The 21,599-nt window shown below is 44.0% G+C and overlaps 1 protein-coding gene across 1 annotated transcript in view; it reads left to right on the top strand.

The window, feature by feature from the left end:
• LOC108933734 (catenin delta-2-like) overlaps positions 1 to 21,599 on the top strand; it is a 340,497-nt gene that overhangs the window by 186,067 nt on the left and 132,831 nt on the right. The window contains exons 9-10 of the mRNA XM_029259061.1: positions 6,111 to 6,360; positions 8,064 to 8,120. Coding sequence (XP_029114894.1) covers positions 6,111 to 6,360; positions 8,064 to 8,120 — 307 coding nt within the window. The remainder of the gene's footprint in view (positions 1 to 6,110; positions 6,361 to 8,063; positions 8,121 to 21,599) is intronic.

The raw sequence follows: 21,599 nt of genomic DNA, 5'->3' as shown, positions 1-21,599 counted from the left end.
CCTGGGTGTGTCCCCTCCCCCTTTGGCCTGTGTTACCAGGTAGGCTCCGGTGTGCTGCAACCCTGCTTGGGACAAGCAGCTGTTAACGTTGGTTGATTGTTTGCCTTTAAATTTACCACAACACTAAAGAAGATTTTCTCTTCAACATTGAGAAAGCTAATAGGCATCAACTCTCCTATCCTAACAGCATCCTTCTCTGTAGGAATAAAAATACTTCCCACTCTCCACCATGATCTTGGAATAACCCTTTTTCTATGCAACAGCTATCCGGTGTACCTTTGTTCACCTAGTAGGGAACTCCTTTTGGGGTAAGTGCTGAGGAGGCCCTTACCCGCTGCAAAATATCTTGCACCCCTCACCTTGGAGGGCTCACGTCCTTCTGCCGTTGTGTCATCCCTAGCAATGGGATATTCACCAGCAACTCAAGCCCACCATCATGTTCTCAGCCCAAGTACACCCCATGCAAATAACCATCCAGTTCCTGCTTTTCCACGTTCAGCATCTCAGACTTTTCCGTACCAAATAAGGCCTTTACAAGCTTAAAATGATCTCTGAAAAATGCTACCCTGGCCTGTTCCTTTTTCTTCCTCATCCTTCAAAGAGCCTCTCCCTCCTTAATTTAGTCTAGTCTAGTCTTAATCTGCTTTTTAACCCTGCCTGTAATACATCAATACGCTTCCTTTCCCCTTCATCATCTTGCCTCCACTGTCCTTTAAGCTGCCTTCTCTCCTGAACAAGCCTGTCTATCTACTTCGCTATGCCATGCTGCTCCTTACTCCACACCAGTATTACTCCAAACCTCTGTACCTTATAGCTAAAAATAACCTCCCCTAATCTATCCAGTTTCCTCTCCCCAGACCCCTTCCTCTTGCTCAAAAACCCCTTAAATCAGGAGTGGCCAATTAATTTTCCCAAGGGGCCACATGAGAAACTGGGACTGTTGTGGAGAGCCAAACCAATAGGCTGAACTGAATTCTGCTCAATATTAATTTTATCTCTTTATAAAAAGCAGTAAGTTATATGGTTTTGATTAGCTGCTACGCGTAAGAATACATGTTACAATAAGGCTATGAAAGTGTGGAGTAGGTCAGATATAGCAGTAAAAAATAGGAGAAATGCCAATCATTTTACCACTATTCCATTTTATTTTTAACATAACATACTTTTACCCTTCACAAAAACAATACTGAAAATGTGTATGTTTTGCAGTTTGTTAAAGACCAGCAATTAATTAACTTTATACAGAAAGCAATAAGTGCTTTTGATGTTTTTCAGTTCTTTGTTCTTGTTCAGTGAGAAAAATCAGTCTGTCTTGGGCTTAAACAAGTGCACTGAAGTCTGGCTGAATGTCTGAGGTGGATATGTGAAGGGCAGCTGACAGGTGATCATCAGTAAGAGAGGATGTGTATCTGGATTTGTTGAACTTCATCACTGTTCAACAAATGTTTGTTCACATATGTAGGTAGATCCAAAGAGAACTAACATCTTCTGAGCATGCCTCCTCATGTGTGGAAAGTTCTCCTCTTTGAGAGAAGAGTAAAAATCCAGCAGTGATACTGACTTAAAGTGCTCTGCCAGTAGTGTATCAGACTGCAGGTCAATGAGCTCAAGCTGAACATCGCTGGGTGTATTATCCACACTGCAGGTAAAGGGACAAGAAATCATGTGCATTTCATTCTCAGCTGTTTTGAAGTCTTGAAATCACCTTGAAAACTCATCATACAGTGCTCCTAACATGGATGAGTACCTGCGGAGGTGATCAGCTGATGGTGTGGCTTCCATTAGTGTTGGCAAGTGGGTGAAAATGTTGTCCTCCATTTGGCTTGAAAGAAACTGCAACTTTCTCATCAAAGTCTTCACCAAGCTGTACATTTCATGTACAAAAAGGCCCTTGCATTGCAGTTTGGTATTTAGTTCATTCATTAGTGCAGTCACATCAACAGCAAATCTAAAATCCAGTGTGCATCTGAGAGTTCTGGGATGTCATTCCCTTTCTTCTTACAGAACTCTTGAATCTCTGCTCTCAGGTCCCATACTCTTTTAAGCACTTTGCCCAGGCTGAGCCATCTGACAGCTGTGTGGTAGCCTATGTCATGATGTTTAGTCTCATGCTCCTCCAAAAGTGCAACAAACTGTGATTCAGTGCTCTTGCCCTGATGAATCTAACTATTTTAGTAACAACATCAATAACATGGTTAATTTGTTGCACTGACTTACACAACACCTCCTGATGTATAATACAATGTAAAAATACCAATTTCTGTGCAGGGATCATTTCAGTCACTTTATCCTTGCCACGCCCACGTCATCGGCATAACCGGATACACCTTGGGGCTCGACAGGTTAAAAAGCAGAAGCGAACGATGAGTGTCGCGGAAGCTTGTTCGCTGACTACTCACTTGCTCTGAGTCAGCCTACCTGCCGCCTTTGTACCCTGCTCCCTGCTCCCTGCTCCTCGCTCCTCTTCCCTTAGCCCGTTTCCTGAGACCGCTTCCGTCCTGAAACCTGACCCACGTACTAGTGTTCTGACCTACTGCCTGTTTCTCCGACTCCGATACTGGATTTCCTGGTGTACCTCGTTTGTAGTCCAAAGACCCTTGCCTGTCCCTGACTACGGTTCCTGTCTAGCATCTGAATAAACCCCTGTGCACTCTGCACTTTAGTCTGCCCCTTCCTTCTGGGACGAAAACCATGACAATCCTGCATCTGCTTCAGAAATCCAGCATTTTTCCCCATCAGATTTGGACAACCATCCGTTGTAACACCTGCCAGTTTGTCCCATTTCAGTCCCAGCTTGTCCAAGCATGCATTTACCTCCGTGAACAAATCACTCCCTGTTGTCGTCCCTTTCATTGCCCGCATTGTTGCCAGCTCCTCCGTAATCTTAAAGTCCTTCATTATCTCACGTACAAAGACGAGGAACTGCGCTGTGTCACGGACATTGCAGCTCTCATCCAAAGCCAAAGAGAAAAAGTCAAAATTGTCTGCTTTGTTTTGCAGTTGAAGTTCCACATTTCCCGCGGTGTGCTCAATCCGTCTCGTTACGGTTTGTCTGGAGAGAGGCACATTCTTAAATGCCTCTTTTTTCTCGGGGCATATTAGCGCTGCAGAGTCCACCAAACGCTATTTGATAAACTCCCCATCAGAAAATGGCTTACTGTTTTTTGCGATTTTTGTGGATATCACATAACTGGTCTTGACTGCTCCATCCCTGGATGTGTGAAGCTTGGTAAAAGTCCTTGCCGGTTTTGCAGCTTAGCTAGGAAAGCATAAGATGCCCATGCCCGCTTTGCATCAGTCAAATTTTTATATTTCTCTGCGTGTTTACTCACATTGTGGCGATTCAAATTGTAATCCTTAACACAGCGATCTGTACTCCACAAACTAAGCACACGGCTTTACCTTTAACTTCAGTAAATAAATACTTAGAAGTCCATATCTTGTTAAAAACTCTACATTCTGTATTCTTTCTTTTTTAACGTGAGCTTACATTTCTGAAGGCTAACAGCTAACTCAGCATCTGTTGTAGACAGCTGTTTTCCGACACATTACTGTGAAGGTGCGTTGGTACACACGTACATATGTAAATTGAAAAAATAAAGCAGTCACCTTCAAAGTAAAAGCAATGCAGTTGTATTGTGTGCATGGTGTACACTTATTTGCATTTGATTTCTAATTTCCAATTGACCTCACGCGGGCCGGACAGGGACAGCCAAAGGGCCGGCTGTGGCCCGGGGGCTGTAAAATGCCCAGGTCTGCCTTAAATCATTATTTACACTACCCGATACCCAAGCTTTTCTCCCCTCGGCAACCTAACAATTGACTGCTGGCCCCTTGAATTTTCCTTTCCTGGTTTACTACCTTCCACCTCACCTGCCTGGCTTCCACCAACCCGCAGCTTCGTGCTCAGTCCGTGCGCAGCTTCCTCCTCAGTGCCAGAGGTATTGATATTCCGCAAACTTTTGTGTGAGACCAGCCGCTGGACGTCAGATGACTAACTTGAACTTCTTCTCAACTAGCAGTGATCAGTGCGGGCCTCTGACCTACCACAGAATTAATATCTTGCATTTTCATAAATTTATTTACAGTTCAGGGTCTTTCCAGCTCCTCCATAAAAGTCTTGGATGAAACTATAATAACTTTAAAAATCCTTTTTAGTTTAATATTTATATTGATATTCTAGCTATTTTGAGCTCTACAAGCTCCTATGCAGTCTTGATTGCTGACCAGTTCAGCTCATAAGCGCCATCCGTGATCTTGTTATTGATCACTAAGACTGACAAACACCAGACACGCTGTAAACACTGTTCAGGGGAGTAGAATTACAGTAATCCCACATTTCTCTTCTGTTAGGGCACTCTTTGCTGACATCTGTCACCAGGGCACATTAACAGAGGTCATATTTGCCCTGTTTCAGCCATTATTTTTAGAAAACAGAAACACAATTAAAAATGAATAAACAAACTGAAAAAATTTCTATTTCAAGCATTTTAAAAATGTTAAAAATCAGTGATATTCAAGCATAGAACTCTCAATACATAATTCTCTCACACATTATTTTTAACAACTTCATGTTACCGTTACAGCGATTCAGAGCCTATCCCGGATACACAGGGTGCTAGATCACTCACGAACACATTACTGGCAATTTATGTTCACTTACACTTACATTTCTGTATTTAGCAGACGCTTTACTCCAAAGCGACTTCCATTGTAGTGTTATCAGCCCACAAACCTTATTCACCAAGATGACTTACACTGCTAGATACACTACTTAAAAAGGATCACTCATCCATACATCAGTGAAACACACTCTGTCTGTCACTCACACACTATGGAGGAACCAGACCAGCATGCCTTTGGACTATAGAAGGAAACTGGAGCACCTGGAGAAAACCCACAAAGACACAGGGAGAACATGCAAACGCCACACAGTTCAAACATTCACACAGTTCAGACATGCACTTCAAATGCATGTCTTCAGACTGTTAATTGGAGCACTTGATGGAAACCCACATAACATGGGAGAACATCCAAACTCTGTTCTGTTCTTTGCACCATCATCCTCCGTTTCATTAAGAACATTGGTAATTTTTCTCCCTTGTGACAAAACACAAGCATTTGACTCTATATATGCAACACAGAACATTTTACTAAAATGAGTTAATGTATGGGGGTGTGGTGGCACAGTGGGTTGGACCGCAGTCCTGCTCTCCGGTGGGTCTGGGGTTCAAGTCCCGCTTGGGGTGCCTTGTGGCGGACTGGCGTCCCGTCCTGGGTGTGTCCCCTTCCCCCTCCGGCCTTACGCCCTGTGTTACTGGGTAGGCTCCGGTTCCCCGTGACCCCGTAAGGGACAAGCAGTTCTGAAAATGTGTGTGTGTGTGTGAGTTAAAATGTATCAAAATAAAACATTTTATTTACATATAACACGATTACTGTCATGTCAAAGTGATTTGAAAAAAATCACATACATTACATATTGGAATGCCCAGCAAATCACATTATTGGGCCGGTGTTGGAGGTCCAAAAATTATCTTATATTTTGTCAGGTTGTTTTTTGTAGAGGGGGGCGTGGTGGTGCAGTGGGTTGGACCAGGTCCTGCTCTCCAGTGGGTCTGGGGTTTGAGTCCCGCTTGGGGTGCCTTCTGTCGGACTGGCGTCCCGTCCTGGGTGTGTCCCCTCCCCCTCCAGCCTTACGCCCTGTGTTGCCGGGTAGGCTCCGGTTTCCCGCGACCCCGTATGGGACATGCGGTTCCGAAAATGTGTGTGTGTGTGTGTGTGTGTGTGTGTGTGTTTTTTTTGTAGTAGATCCATAAAGAATGCAGCCTTGCAATCAATCTCTTCAGCCCACCAGGACCAGGGATTGGGACCGCAATCAGACAAATTGTTTTCAGTTTTCATAGAGGTCTGGTATTTGAAATTTCTGACTCTGCTTTTACTCCTCTTGTCTCCTTCCTCTTCATTACCACCGTCGTCGTTTTTTTTTGTGTTGGTGACCATCACCTTTTGTTCTATTCTTACCGTGTGGCTTGTCCTCCGCCTAGACCCTGTGAACCACTTCTGTGAGCAGGTCCTCAACTTTTTGCTCTGTCCCTACCTCCCTGTTGTAGCCCCATCCTCCCCTGGTGTTGACCCAACCCCCCTGCAGCGCACGGGCAGCCAGACTGCTGCCAGCACGTATCAACGGGCAAGTTATGCCACCGGACCTGCTGCTGCAGCTGTCGCATATACCGACCCATACCGCACGTTGCAGTACTGCCCATCTGTGGACTCCCCATACAACAAGTCGGGACCAGCACTGCCCCCAGAGGCCACGCTAACCAGGTCACCCTCCATCGACAGCATCCAGAAGGACCCCAGGTGAGCACCAGCACTGGTTAGGAGGGGCCTATCAAATTGCAAACTGGTTGCACATGTCCCTCTGCCCTCATTCTTCTGAGGGGTGTCATTGTGGTGTGATTGCCTCCTCTCGGAATCTTTTCATATTCAGAAACTCAAGGCGTCTAGATCATAAAGCGTTTTACCGAAAGTCTAATTGGCAGGGGCTCCTTATTTGAGGCCTCACTCACTCAGCCTCCCATCAGCAGATTTTCAGTTTGGCTCTGCTCTTTCTATGTCCTTGGAAAATTTTATTGGTTAAAAAAGGTACATACTGTCAGTTCTTTCTAAATCAAGCTTCGATATGTTAATCCACTTTATTCTGAGGTGGGTTGCTTTTATTTATTTACTTTTATGTGCAGCACATTGATTTTAGTCTCAGAATGATGCAGTATATTTCTATAAATAATACTTGAATATTAATTGAGAATAAATAAGTACATTTACAATTTTAAAAAAAATAAAAAAGCTGAAATTCGGCCATGCGCTTTCATCCTGGAATCTGTTGGATTTGCTAAAGGCATTCATAAATTAGTCAGCTCTCTGGTAATTTAGTTAAAGAATTCATATGTAGCTGACATGTAGGATTATAAATTAAAATTCATAATCATAGGCAGTATCTGGGTAGAATGTAAAATTTTCTCAGCTTTTTAAATAATAATTCAGGAGTATCACTGCAGCAATACAATCCCAGTAGGTTCTAATATTCTTTTGGAATTATTGTGTTCAAAACGTATCCCACAAGTGGACAGGGGGACAATGCTGGCTGTCAGTGTGTTGCCCCTCTTGTCTGCATGCCACATTTGCTTCTCTCTCCACCAGCTATATGTGCAGCTGATATATGCTGTATAATAAATATGTGGATAAAAGCTGTCAGACACCTAATTCATAAGTTGATTGAGCACTACTACTACATTTTGCCCAAAAGGGGATGTTTGTCATTTTATGTGATTTGTTTAAACCAGTTCTCCATACTTATACATCATTTCTGTAAAAGGCTTTATGAAGTTAAAAGTATCCACCCACACAAAAATACCTAATAATGTAGTGATCTTTGTTCTGACCTGTTTTTCTGTTGTCAAATTATTGTTTTTTTTTTTTTTTATTAAATGTAATATGTAGGTTTAACTGTAACAGCACCAGCAAAATAGGAAACAGTTTTAATGAGCCGTGGAGGAAATAAACCTGTGGAGAGTTCATACATATATTGAAAGCGATAGTGTTTATATTTTGTTTATTTATTACATAGATTTTTCCTTGTTGTTTGTCTTCAGTTTTATGTACAATGCATTTTGCACATAAAACACCAGTTTTATCCGTTCTGTAATATTACTTAAGATTCTGAATACAAAACCTATTATTAGTATTTTGATAAATTGATATCCATAAATTAAATTAATTATAAGCACACAGGCCTGTGGTGGGTTATATTTGCTGGCTTTTATTGTATCTATTTTTAACATGCACATTTAACTGAATGTCACATTAATAAAAATCTTAATTTATTTGTTGTAAGTACCTTATATGCCTAGATAATTTTATTTGTGCTGCATGTCCTTGAGTAAAAAGAAGTGTGTAGTGAATGGAGTGTAGGAAGAGAAAAGTCACAAGGGTTTAACTAATTACATTGATTTTTTTTTTCATGCTAGACACCCACCTTTTTCTTTCTGCCTGTCTCCTGATAGGTACGAGCCTGAATTCCTTGTCTGGAATCAAAACCAAGCCGAGCAGAGAATGACAAAGTAATCAAACCATTTATTTACATTCTGATTCTCATCTCTGGGTTTCATCCTTGGCTTTTAGGCAGATCAGTAGGGTGGTTTGAGCAGCTCCCTTACAGTGGACAAGTTAGCATGATGTGCACTTGGCGTGCGTGCTAATAACTTCCCTGCAACAAAACTGAGATTAGTGCTTTTCAGGTGTTTGTCTTAGTGTCGCTCTTGATAGGTACACACTTACTTGCTTAACAGAATTATTTTATGTTTAATATGTTTATTTAGAGGCTACTGCTGAAGCCTTTCAATTTGTTTGAGGCTAAGCCACTGTGTATGGATGTAGTATTTGATCTTAATTGAGTTACTGCAACTGTATGCCTTCGGACTGTGGAAACAAATTGGAGAACCTGGAGGAAACCCACAGAAACACAAGGAGAACATGCAAACTCATTCAAACCTTCAAAAAGGCATACAGTTCAGAAAAATTGGTGACTCTGAATTGCCCTTACCATGTGGGTGTGTGTGTGTGAGTGGCTATCCTACAAGGGACTAGCATTCCACTTAAGGTGTATGTCCCCTTGGCTTTGTGCACATTGCTTCCAGGATAGGCTCCGGCACACCATGACCCTACTCAGGACAAGTGGTTACTGAAATTGGAAGGATGGATGGATTATTAACTAGAATTTAGCTGATTCTTTTGCCCCAGGTGACTGCAATAAACCTCCTGTAATCATTCCCTCGTTTGCATAACAGATTATTGTAGTACACACACACACACACAATGAGCAAATTAGATTTACCAGTAGAAACACATTTTTCAATAAAGGATAAAAGAATCTGAAGTTGAGCAAGAAATTTTGAAAAAGTGTTTGGCCTTGCCTCTGAGCCTTGGTTTGTAGGTCAGTCGAACACTAGGATCTGGAAGTCAATAGATTTTCAGCGTGTTCATGGGTTTGTAAGATTGGATGAAATGCTAGCTGCTAATGAAGATAACATGTTAAGGGAACATGTTGGGGGATAAATTTACAGTATAGGTTAGGAATTATGAGCCCTTGTTTGATTACCACTATGTTTTTTCATTATCTGCCTTTTGGAAACCATTACCAATGTAACCTTGACCTGTCATCTTTCACTATTCATTGTCTTTTACATGTTTTTTAATGTTCACAATTTTCATCCATTTTTAACCCCATTATTGTTTACTGGAAGCATCCTCTATCAGCAGAATGCCACCAATTGATTAGTAGGTGACCCTCATTAACATCCACTGTACAGGTTTACAGCTTAAGTATGTGACACATGCAGCTTGCTGAATGTTATGTACTGCATACAATAGACATTTATCTCTATGTTAAGCTCATCTTTTGAGAGAAGTTTATCTGTCCCAATGCAACAAACTGAGGAACCAAAGCATTTTATTAATCTTAAGTTGCATTATAAAAGATATCCTTGCACTGTTTTATTTTAGATATTATAAGTTGCTGTCAGTTTGCTGTCAAAGGTACTAAAACGCTTTAAGTGGATCTGACACTCCTGTCTCTTTAGTGTAAAAAAAATCATGTTACTGTCTGTGGAAAAGCAGAGAGAGTCAGCGTGCTCTCAGGGTTATTTTATTTGTCATATTTAGACAATATAACATGTCATAGTTGGAGCATTCCACAACATCCAGATCCATGTCTGCAGTTTTAGGTATAGGGATGTGCACGGTTTTATTGTGGTATCTGGTTAGATAGTTTGCACTCTAATTCACACACACACACATTTTCAGAACCGCTTGTCCCATACGGGGTCGCGGGGAACCGGAGCCTACCCGGTAACACAGGGCGTAAGGCCGGAGGGGAGGGGACACACCCAGGACGGACACTCTAATTCAATTCAATTGATTTTTATAGAGCTCTCGTCTCACGCAGTGACACAGAGTGCTTTAACGCAGGCATAAGGCAAGAAAAATAAATACATCAGATAAGAAAGAAAGAAGACAGTTGACTAATGACTACCAATATATATTACTTTTATAGAGCTATAAGTATGCATACTGGCCATGGAGGAAAGGAACAAAAACTCCCAACTGAAAGTTGAGAGAGAAAAAACCTCTGGGGATCCAAGGGCCAGTGGCTGCCCACCCCTCCTGGGCATTCTAGATTAAGTAACAATTCTAAGGCAGTTAACAAGTAATAATGATATTGTTGCTATATGGTATCTTGAATCCCCAGCTCAGCATGGAACGTCTCGTCTTTCATGGCAGTTGGTCATCATCTTCAGGGATTCGTCCGTCACCACCGGCTGGCCTCCTCAAGTCTTATGTAGCGAGGCAGTGCTCAACAAAAAGAAAGAACAGAGTTAGCAATTTGTAACTTAAGTCAGTTTAATACACATTTCTATAAACGTGGTAAAAACAACCAAGGCAAGTGGAATTACATTTCGAGGTGGCATGCCTGAGTGAACATGGATTTAAAAACAGAATCAGACGGGGCATTTCTGGCAGTAACTGGCAAAGTATTCCACAGTTTAGGTGCTCTATAACTAAAGGGCCTAAACTATAGCTAAATAACTCAAAGGGCCATATCTTGGAATAAGCTATTAACCTCTTGAGTCCAGTGTGCATCAGAGTGCTTGGGGATTTAATGCTGGATTTCTCATTTATTAATATGAGAATGTGAGACCATAATAAGTGCCACAACCACAGTCTCCTCTTTTCTTTCTTGCATTTTACTCAAATACTCAAACTCTTGAAAACATTTACTGGAGTTATTTACACCTAATATACACATGAACAAACAGTCCAGTATATAACAATATTATTGGTTTAATGTCATGTCCACGCCCGCACCACAATCGACTGCTCCTGACAACAATCAAGCACCTGACACCAATCTGAGTGCCCGCCTTTAAAAGACCCTCCTCAGCTCCCTTACACTCACTGAATCTCACTGAGACAACTGTCCCGTCTGCGCGTATGTCCTATTCTTTCTCATCTCTAGCTTCCTGTCCCGTTCTCTGGGTTTTAACCCTTCGCCTCATCCCCTGACTACATCCATGAATCCTCACTCTCACCCTGACCGCTGATTGATTGACTCTTCCCCCGTCCCCGACAATGAGAACTCCCCTGACCCCTTGGTTCCTGACGAACAATCTTGCACTTGGGTCCAGTCGTCCCTGTGTCCTAGGTTCCGTGTGACAGAAGATTCCACCTTACACATGGACCCAGCAGCGGTCAAATGCCTAAGAAGTGCTCTGGATACACTCCAACATTCGTTGCATCCGGAAGCAGAAGTGACAGCTGAAGAAATGTGAGCTTCACTGCTATATCTCGGATCGCCCTTGTTCCACCGAAGAATCCTCCGGTCGCCTGACAAAGTGAAGACCGGTTTTTGAGTCAGTTAATACGGCAGGAGATAGCCCTGGATACGCTGGCCCATGAGCGTTCGCAACAGCCACAGCCGGCCACAAGGGAGATCCCAACACCCTTGCGAGTCGGCCGAGGACACCTGGCCTCCACAGAAAGACAGAGACGCCTCCAAGAGGACCTTTGCCTCTACTGCAGGAGTGCGCTCTCCTCAAGGGTAAAAGCTCCCAGCTCTCCTGGTAGCCAGAGGCCCTTGGGGCATTCCAGGATCTCAAGCAGCGTTTTCCCACTGCTTCAATCCTTAAGCACCCAGATCCCTCGCTACCTTGTGTTGTTGAGGTTGACGCCTCGATTGTGGGTGTCGGGGCAGTTTTGTCTCAGAGACAGGGAACCCCAGTCAAGCTCTACCCGTGTGCATATTTCTCCCGTAAGTTGTCACCCGCCGAACGTAATTATGACATTGGTTACAGAGAACTGTCAGCGATCAAGCTGGCACTGGAGGACTGGAGACACTGGTTGGAGGGGGTTGCTCACCCGTTTATGGTCCTTACGGACCACTGAAACTTGGAGTACCTGAAAACTGCCCATCGGCTCAACCTTCGACAAGCCCATTTTTTTTCACCAGGTTCAGGTTCACAGTCTCTTACCGCCCTGGTTTGAAGAACACCAAAGTGGACGCCCTGTCCTGGCTGTATGACAAGGACCTGACTCCAGACGCACCTGAGCCCATCTTTATCACCCCCGTATGTTGGCAGTTCATGCAAGACCTCCAGAGGGCCCAAACGGAGGAACTCAGTCCAGTCAACACCGCTGAAAGCAAGGAGTGTGTTCTTCCCAGGAGGAAGCCACAGCTACTTCACTGAGCACACGACACCCCGGCTGCTGGCTACCCAGGGTGTTGACGAACTCTGGCCCTGCTCAACTACTGCTCAAGTACTGGTGGCCCTCCCTTCGGGAAGATGTCCAGGAGTTTGTGGAGGCGTCCGAGGTATGTGCTCAAGCTAGAATTCCGAACCTAAAAGGAGCCCCTACCGGTTCCAGCTAGACTTTGGTCCCACGTAGCTGTAGACTTCCTGACCAACTTACTGCCCTCCGAGGGGAACACAGTGATCCTAGCGGTGTTAGACCCATTTTCTCCACCAAGGACGGTCCCAAGCCCGACTGCAAAAGGAGGAGGGTGGTCACCCCGCCGCGGTGATCAGAACTGGGAAACCAGGGAAACCAGGCAAGAAACCGCATGAAATTTTGAAAAAACTCATTCGCTAATGCTACCGCATCCGGGGCAGCCGATTCGCTAGCACTGGGGACCCAGGGTGCTGGTGAAAAGTGGACTACAGGCCGAAGAATCAAAATGACCATCAATGAGACTAGGATTATCGCCACCGATCGCCAGAAGTGAAAGTGTATCGTGAATGACATGCGGAATCCAGTGGCACCTACAGCAGCGTATTGGTTGAGAGGGCGACCTGCCCCCCAAATCGCCAACTAAGGACCAAAGAAGAAGAAAGAAGAAGAAGAAGACCCATTTTCTAAGTCCTGTCGTCTGCTTCGAGGTAGACTCCCCACTGCGCTGGCCACGGCCGAGCTTCTCTTTCAAAATGTATTCCAGATCTTCGGGTTACCCGAGGACATTGTCGCAGACAGAGGTCCTCAGTTCATGTCCCATGTGTGGAGGGCATTCTGGCAGAGGCTTGGAGTGTCCATTAGTCTTAATTCTAGGTACCATCCTCAGGCAAACGGAGAAGTGGAGTGACTGAACCAAGACCTCATCCAGTTTCTGAGAAGCTACTACGGACACCACTAGGTCCAGTGGACACGGTTCCTGCCCTGGGCCGAATACATCCACAACTCCTTCTCACATTCCTCCACAGGCCTGTCCCCTTTTCAGTGTGTCCTTGGTTACCAGCTTCCCTTGTTCCCCTGTCACCCCAGTTCCTCTGAGGTCCCGGTTGTGGATGACTGGTTCATGAACAGCGAGGCAGCTTGGAGAGCAGTACGGGACCATCTACAACAAAGCGTATACCGGTACAAGCAAGCAACAGGCTGACCGACACTGCCACACCTTGCTTTTCCAGCCTGGGTAACAGGTATGGCTATCCACAAGGGACATTTGCCTGAAATTACTCTCCAAGAAGCTCAGTCCCCGGTTTATAGGCCCATACAAGACTCTTCACCGGATCACCCCAGTCATGTACCGGTTACAGCTGCCTCCTCATTTACACATCTATCCCACGTTTCATGTCTCCCGTCTCATGCCCTACAATACCTCCCTGCTCCAAGCCGCTCTGGGTGACCTGACACCCCCTCCAGTGGAAGTGGATGTGGAAGCAGCCTACACTGTCTGCACCCTCCTTGATTCCAAACGCAGGCGTGGGGCCCTGTACTACCTCGTGGACTGAGAGGGTTACAGCCCTGAGGAATGCAGCTGGGTGCTGGCTCACAATATCCTTGAGCCATCCCTCATCCCCGATTACCATCGGGACCATCCGGATAAGCCAGCTCTGCATCCCAGAGGCTGCCCCCCTTCCAGATGTCGCGTAGGGAGGGGGTACTGTCATGTTCACGCCCGCATCACAATCGACAGCACCAGACACCAATCAATTGACCGCCGATCAACCGACTCTTCGCTCATCCCCAACACTGAGAACTTGTCCGATCCCTTGGTTCCTGATAACCAATCCTGCACTTGGGTACAGCTGCCCCTGTGTCTTCGTCTCCGTGTGAGGAGAAAGAAAACAAAACCCCAGCATACTGCCAAAAGCATTTCAGCACAAACTGGCTTATAGACTTAGATTTACATTTATTCATTTAGCAGAAGCTTTTCTCCAAAGCGACATACATCTCAGAGAAAATACAATTTGTGTATTAAATTCAAAGAAAGAGAGACATAGTTGCAGACATGTGATTCCTAAGTAAAGCTAGTTTATGTCTTCTTCCACGTTCTGCACTGATGTTCATCTCAGAAATAGGTGCATAAAAGAAATGCATGCAGGAACAGCTGGTAGCATAGTGGTCAGAGCTACTGCCTTTGCACCCAAAGGTCACAGGTTTTATCCCCACCTCTGGCTGTTGTACCCTGGAGCAATGTACTTACTCTAAATTGCTCCAGTAAAAAAATTGCCCCACTGTATAAATGGGTAAATGATTGTGAAGATGTAATAACTGTGACCTTAACATTGTAAGTTTCATTTTTTTAAAAGGTACACAAGCATTTACATACAGTACAGGAGTAGCAGCTGTGTAAAGGCTTATCTGGGCATGATCATAAAGTTACAGCACATGAACATTTACATCATACATGAGCTTGCGAGATCATGGGCGAAGTGCGGAAAACGTAAGTTTTCAGACCCTTGTTGAACGTAGACAGAGTTTCAGCAGTCCTGAGTGAAAGGGGGCGGTCATTCCACCACAACGGAGCCAGAACTGAAAACCTCCGTGCTTTACCTTTCATGCGCGGGGATTACCAAGCGAGCAGAAGTTGACAAGCAAAGGGGTCTGGTTGGGGTGTAGCGGCTAATCAAGTCTTGTAAATAGCTAGGAACAGTTCTATTGATGCATTTGTAGGCAATAACCAGTGTCTTGAATTTGATCCAGGCAGCTATAGGAAGCCAGTGCAGACGTCTAAACTAAGATTTCTATTGTTAAAAACATGAAGTGACATGGAAGCTGCTGTGAGAGGAATTAAGGTAGTGTAGAGACACATAGTGAGGAGGTATTTGTCAGGGTGGGAAAGAGGTTATTGATGACATCTATACCCACTAGGGTGCTGTACACCTAAAAGAGATAGCAGGTGGCATAGTGGCTACAGCTGCTGTCTCTGGGTTCAAGGGCATCAGGCTTAAATAGAGTTCCAGTACCTCTGAGCAAGGTACTTAATCTGAATTGATGCAATAAAATGTATCCAGCTGTCCAAATAGTTAAATCTGTGTATTTTTAACATTGTAAGTCACCTTGGAAAAAAGTGTCAGTTAAATAGTAGAACAGGTGCAACACATAATTTAAAGGATTTGTGGGAAAAAGGTTGTCCTCATATGAGTCATCACACCAGACACCAATGCTCTGTGTTTTCCCATTATCCATCAATCCACTATGAACAACGGGTAACTATAGGCCTACTGTGACCAGCTGTTAACTACGAGCAGTGTCACTTTGGTCTCAGAGGGTAATGAGATTTGCAGATCTCTACTCAGTGCAATCCCAACCTTTCTCAGAATGCATTTCACTTAAGATCAAATGTAACGCAGAAACCCGGGGCCAAATCATAGATGCCGGGCACTGAAACCTGGAACAACGGAAGTAACTGGTTGATGCCATTTTTTGTTGTAGTCAGAAATGGAGGAATTTTTATTTTTTTCTTTAACTCTTAGTAGTCATCAACATACAATGACAGAGAATGATGAGGCTGACATTAGCGTTGTCAACAGTGGCAACATTGCTCTTATTCAGCTGGCTGTTTGTGACCCTTTACTGACAGAAAAAGGGTGGAAAAGTCCACCTGACCTTTTGATTGATTGTAGTGAAGCAACATTGCTCAGCAGTACATTTCTTTATTTTGCTAATACAGGTGATGAGGAGACAGTTTACGTGTTAATGCAGCGGGGTGTTTCTTCTTTACTAGACCAACTGTGGGTGTGTAGTGGATTTGGCCTGCTCTTTGGTGGGTCTGGGGTTTGAGTCCTGCTTGGGGTGCCTTGCAGCGTGCTGGCGTTCCGTCCTGGGTGTGTCCCCTCCCTCTCCAGCCTTGCGCACTGTGTTGCCGGGTTAGGCTCCGATTCGCTGCGACCCTGTAGGGGACATGCGGTTCTGAAAATGTGTGTGTGTGTGTGTGTGTGTGTGTGTGTGTGTGTGTGTGTGTGTGTGTGTGTGTGTGTGTGTGTGTGTGTGTGTGTGTGTGTGTGTGGATGCTGACTTTTGTTGAAGAGTTCCTGCCTTAAAACCTACAAAGATATTTAGGTTGAGTGGCCCATGTTTAGGAAGCAGAAATGTCTGGCATGTAAAGGCTGATTGTTCTTGATAAATGGCCTTGGGCAATTTCTTCTCACCTAGTCTGGCACTTGCATCACATGGTGTTGTTTACAAGATAGTGTTCTGGCATCAGAGTTAATAATTTATGCTAAGCTATTCAGCTGATGGGGGTGCGGTGGCACAGTGGGTTGGACCACAGTCCTGCTCTCCGGTGGGTCTGGGGTTCAAGTCCCGCTTGGGGTGCTTTGCGACGGACTGGCATCCCGTCCTGGGTGTGTCCCCTCCCCCTCCGGCCTTACACCCTGTGTTACCGGGTAGGCTCCGGTTCCCCGTGACCCCGTATGGGACAAGCGGTTCAGAAAGTGTGTGTGTGTGTGTGTATTCAGCTGACCACATACATTTCTGGATATTTTACTTGTTTTCCACTTTGATAAAGAAAATGACAGCAGTATGTATGACGTTCTTCAGTTTTCAAGAGAGTAATCAAACTTGTGCTATTTTTTTAAAGTATTGTCATGTCCACACCCACAACACAAGCGACAGCACCTGACTCTGCACTAGCTCCTGAGTAATCGCTCACCCTATAAAGACTCTCTTCAACTCCCATACCGTTGTGGAATCTCGTTTGGGATAACCGCCCTTCCTTGCGTTACTTCGCACACACTTCCTCTATTCTCTGTTCACAATCTCCGGTTTTTTGACTCCTTGCTTTGTTTTCCGACCACGTCCATGGATCCTCGTTCCTGTCCTGTTTGCCGATCGACCGACCCTTCGCCTGTCCCTGGTTTTGAGAACTTGCCTCTTCCCTCAACTTCAGATGAACAACGCTGCACTTGGGTTCAGCCATCCCAAGTAGACACCAAAATGGTGGAGATCGGTCTCCAGACAGGGGCCTGTCATATGGAGACCATCTCCTTTTTTATTATTCAGGCTTCTGACATCCCGGTGATTCTGGGTTACACCTGGCTGTCCAAGCACAACCCGGTGTTTTCCTGGAGTTCCGGGGAACTGGTATTGCGGGGAAAGCAATGCTCTTAGCTCTTAGCTGCAGCTAAGGGGGTGTGGTGGCGCAGTAGGTTGGACCGGGTCCTGCTTTCTGGTGGGTCTGGGGTTTGAGTCCTGTTTGGGGTGCCTTGCGATGGACTGGCGTCCCATCCTGGGTGTGTCCCCTCCCTCTCCAGCCTTGCACCCTGTGTTGCCAGGTTAGGCTCTGGTTCACTGCGACCCTGCTTGGGACAAGCCATTTCAGACAATGTGTGTGTGCGTACCTTGTCATAATTATCCTGTACATTTTTTAGTGTTCCATCCTCTGTTGTTCATCAGAAACATTGTAATTTTGTATGAAACAAATAATACACTTGTTAAGGCATGACAAGGCATTTCAAATGAAAATTGGGAGAGCTGTTGGTGAATATCTGTTTGAAAGTAGAAAACTTCTGAGAGACGATAATGATATCACCTACCGAAATAGAGTGGAATTGTGACTCCTTTTCATTATCTGAATGGTTCAGTCATTTGTGTCTTCTAAATAGCTTCAAAGAGACCATTTTTCAGCACAGGATCTCACCTAATTTACAGTCAGACCATGTCACTGGGCAGCTGGTAGCAGCTGGCTAACTCAGCAACTGGTAGCATAATTTTTAGAGCAGCTGCCTTTGAACCCATAGGTGCCTGGTTAAAGTCCCACCTGAAGATGTAGTACCCTTGAGCAAGGTACTTACCATAAATTGTAAATTGTTTGTAGTTTACATTATAATTCGCTTTGAAGAAAATGGTCAGCTAAATGAATAAATGTAAATGTAGACTAAGCCCTATACCCCTTCCTCAGGTCTCATTACTGATCTTTTGTTGCCTTCACCTTTGTTGAACATTTGTCTATGGCCTGCTTTTTCTAGGCCTGCTAGATTAAGTGAGACTCTTTATCATTCTGCTAGGCAATGACAACAGAGCCATCAGATTGTGTAGTGGTCGGATCTGCCAGCTTGCTGTAGTATCATTGATAAAAGTACTTACTCTGATTTCCTCAAGGATAATTACCCAGCTGTTTAAATGTGATAGGGGGTGCGGTGGCGCAGTGGGTTAGACCACAGTCCTGCTCTCCGGTGGGTCTGGGGTTCGAGTCCTGCTTGGGGTGCCTTGTGATGGACCGGCGTCCCGTCCTGGGTGTATCCCCTCCGGCCTTACGCCCTGAGTTGCCGGGTTAGGCTCCAGTTCCCCGCGACCCTGTATGGGACAAGCGGTTCTGAAAATGTGTGTGTGTGTGTGTGTGTGTGTGTGTGTGTGTGTGTGTTTAAATGTGTAAATCACTGCAGCACATAGGCACATCCCATCCATCATGGCAGGTGGTCATCAGGTTTGGTCAGCATGGGATGCTGGTACCATGGCCAGCTGGCCTCCTCAAGTCTTATCGAACATGCTCGATATTAACAATTAACAATGCTCAACAAAAAGAAATTGTTAGAAATTGATGACTTAAAGAGATTAAACAGGTTAATACAGAGAGGAAAAAAAAACAAAACAACTTGAATTGAAATGCTTAATGATATGCCAGAGTGAACATGTAAGTCTTTAGTCTGAATTTAAAGACTGAGACAGACAGGCCATTTCTGACAGTAACTGGTAGACTATTCCACAGTTTAGGTGCGCAATAGCTAAAGGGACACCCTCGTACTGAGATCTTATTGATCACAGGTACTTTAAGGTAACCCTCATCCAATGAACAAAGATATTGTCTTGGAATATAAGAATCAATAATATCACAGATGTTAGCCGCAGCAATGCCATGTACTGTCTGATAGGTCAGAAGAAAGATTTTATTATCAACTCTAAACATTTATTTACTTAGCAGACACTTTTCTACAAAGGAACTTCCAATGAACTCAGTGTAGTGTTACCAGCCCTCACACCTTAATCACCCAAGGTGACTTACAATGCTAGATACGCTATTTACAATACGTCACTCATCCATACATTTATATTTATTCATTTAGCAGATGCTTTTCTCCAAAGCGCCGTACATCTTAGCGAAAATACAAACTTGTGCGTTACATTAGGAGAAAGAGACATAGTTGCAGATGTGTTTTTTAAGTAAACCTAGTTTGTTACTTTTCACTTGATGCACTGATGTTCATTGCTCAAGTAGGTGCATAAAATGCAGAATAGATGAGTCTTGATAACCTTCCTACATTTTTTTTTTTTCTAAGCTTCACAAAAATTTACGTACAATACAGGAGTAGCGGCTGTGTAAAGGCTTGTCTGGACATGATCATAAAGTTACGGTGCATAAACATTTACACCATACATGAGCTGGAGAGAACTTGGGCGAAGTGAGTCCGGAAAAGGTGAGTTTTCAGACCTTTCTTGAATGTAGACAGAGCTTCAGCAGTTCTAAGTGAGAGGGGAGGTCATTCCACCACAACGGAGCCAGAATCGAGAACCTCTGTGCTTTACTTTTCATGCTCGGGACCACCAATCGAGCAGAAGTAGATGAGCGAAGGGGTCTGGTTGGGGTGTAGTGGTTGACCAGGTCTTATAAATAGCTAGGAGCAGTTCTATTGATGCATTTGTATGCTATTACCAGGGTCTTGCATTTGATCTGGACAGCTATAGGAAGCCAGTCCAGAGAAGTGAGTAGAGGAGATAAATGGGAACGCTTTGGCAAAGAACATGCTGCACCTTGCGTGCATCAGCCAGGAATCAAAGAATCCATACATCAGTGGAACACATTATCTCTATCACTGACACACTATGGGTGAACCTGAACAGCACATTTTTTTCTGTGGGAGGAAACCCATACAGACATAGGTAGAACATGCTAACTCCACACAGACTGAACAGAGATCGAACCCACACCCTCTTGCATCACCCAGACGCTGTTCGAACGTTCAGTACAGAGAGAGTTCATTTAACAGTGAATGCAGAGATGGTGTGGAATCTCAGTGGAGTCTCTGTACTCATTGTGATCTGTCAGTATGGAGCAGCTGGAAAGAGCTTTTTTAGTCGATTTTCAGTTTATTTTCATTTTACGTTACCTTGGTTTTGAAGTGAAAGGCGTTGAGGATTTGTATAATCTCACTGTGGTTTTTACTGAAATGATTTTGATGGTCATGAAAGGGACTGTAAATTCCTTGTACAACAGTTAAATTTAAATGTTTCAATGGTCAATTTGGTGCACTGTAACCCAACAGCAAGATAAAAAGACAGTGTCATAGTCTATTTTTCTAACATAACCCTTTTGTATGTTCTCTAGCTGAAAATAATTCCTTGTAAATTCTGCAGATCTTCTTACATGTTGCATGTCAACAACCTCTGTGCACAGTGTGAAAGAAATTTTCTCCTTCCCATTCAGCCGTATGACACTGAAAGAAACACACTCTGACACACAAAGACTTTTTACAACATCTGCCGATGGGAGAGCCCCAGAAATTGGGTGCCTCCAATCAGTCTTGATTGCTTGCTTTTCTTTGCCAAGCTCATGCATAATTCATTTCAGATTGTAATAATTCCACATATTAGTAACTTTCCACTTGTTGTGTCTCTGAACTTTCTTCTTTATTAGGTTCTGATCTTTCTTCTTTATTAGGTTCTGATCTTTCTGTGGCAGCAGAAGCAGTTAATACCCCACCTTTTGCGAACCTACTGACCTCATTTCATATCATGTCTAACACATACAGGCACCACCTCACCCACATGTTTGGTCATTTCTGGGTGTCACAAGTTTGTTTGTTAACGCTTATGTGTACGTTGCTTTGGAGAAAAGTGTCTGCTAAATGAATAAATGTAGTTAAGTTACAATGCATTCTAAGTGTACATTTTAATTTTTAAAAATCTATAATCAAAGTATACATGTAGGTCATGCTTAGATAAAATTTAACACCACAAGAGTTTGTATGCATGATTAGTGCTACATTTTCAATTCAATTAATTTTTATAGAGCGCTCTTCTCATGCAGTAACAGAGTGCTGAACAAAGGCATAAGGCAAAGAAATAAATACAACAAAGGAGACAGTTGTCTACAGACTAGCGTGATACGTTATCAGCACATTTATTAAAGTTATAAGTATGCCTACTGGCCACAGAGGAACGAAACAAAAAACTCGTAACTGAAAGTCAAGGGAGAAAAAAAAACCTCTGGGGGTCCAATTGCCAGTGACTGCCCATCTCTCCTGGGCATTCTAGATTCAACAAGATTTTTA

This window comes from Scleropages formosus, chromosome 16 (assembly GCF_900964775.1).
Source record: "Scleropages formosus chromosome 16, fSclFor1.1, whole genome shotgun sequence".
Taxonomy (NCBI): domain Eukaryota; kingdom Metazoa; phylum Chordata; class Actinopteri; order Osteoglossiformes; family Osteoglossidae; genus Scleropages; species Scleropages formosus.
The sequence above is the reverse complement of the archived record's forward strand: the minus strand, read 5'-3'. Positions and strand labels throughout refer to the sequence as shown.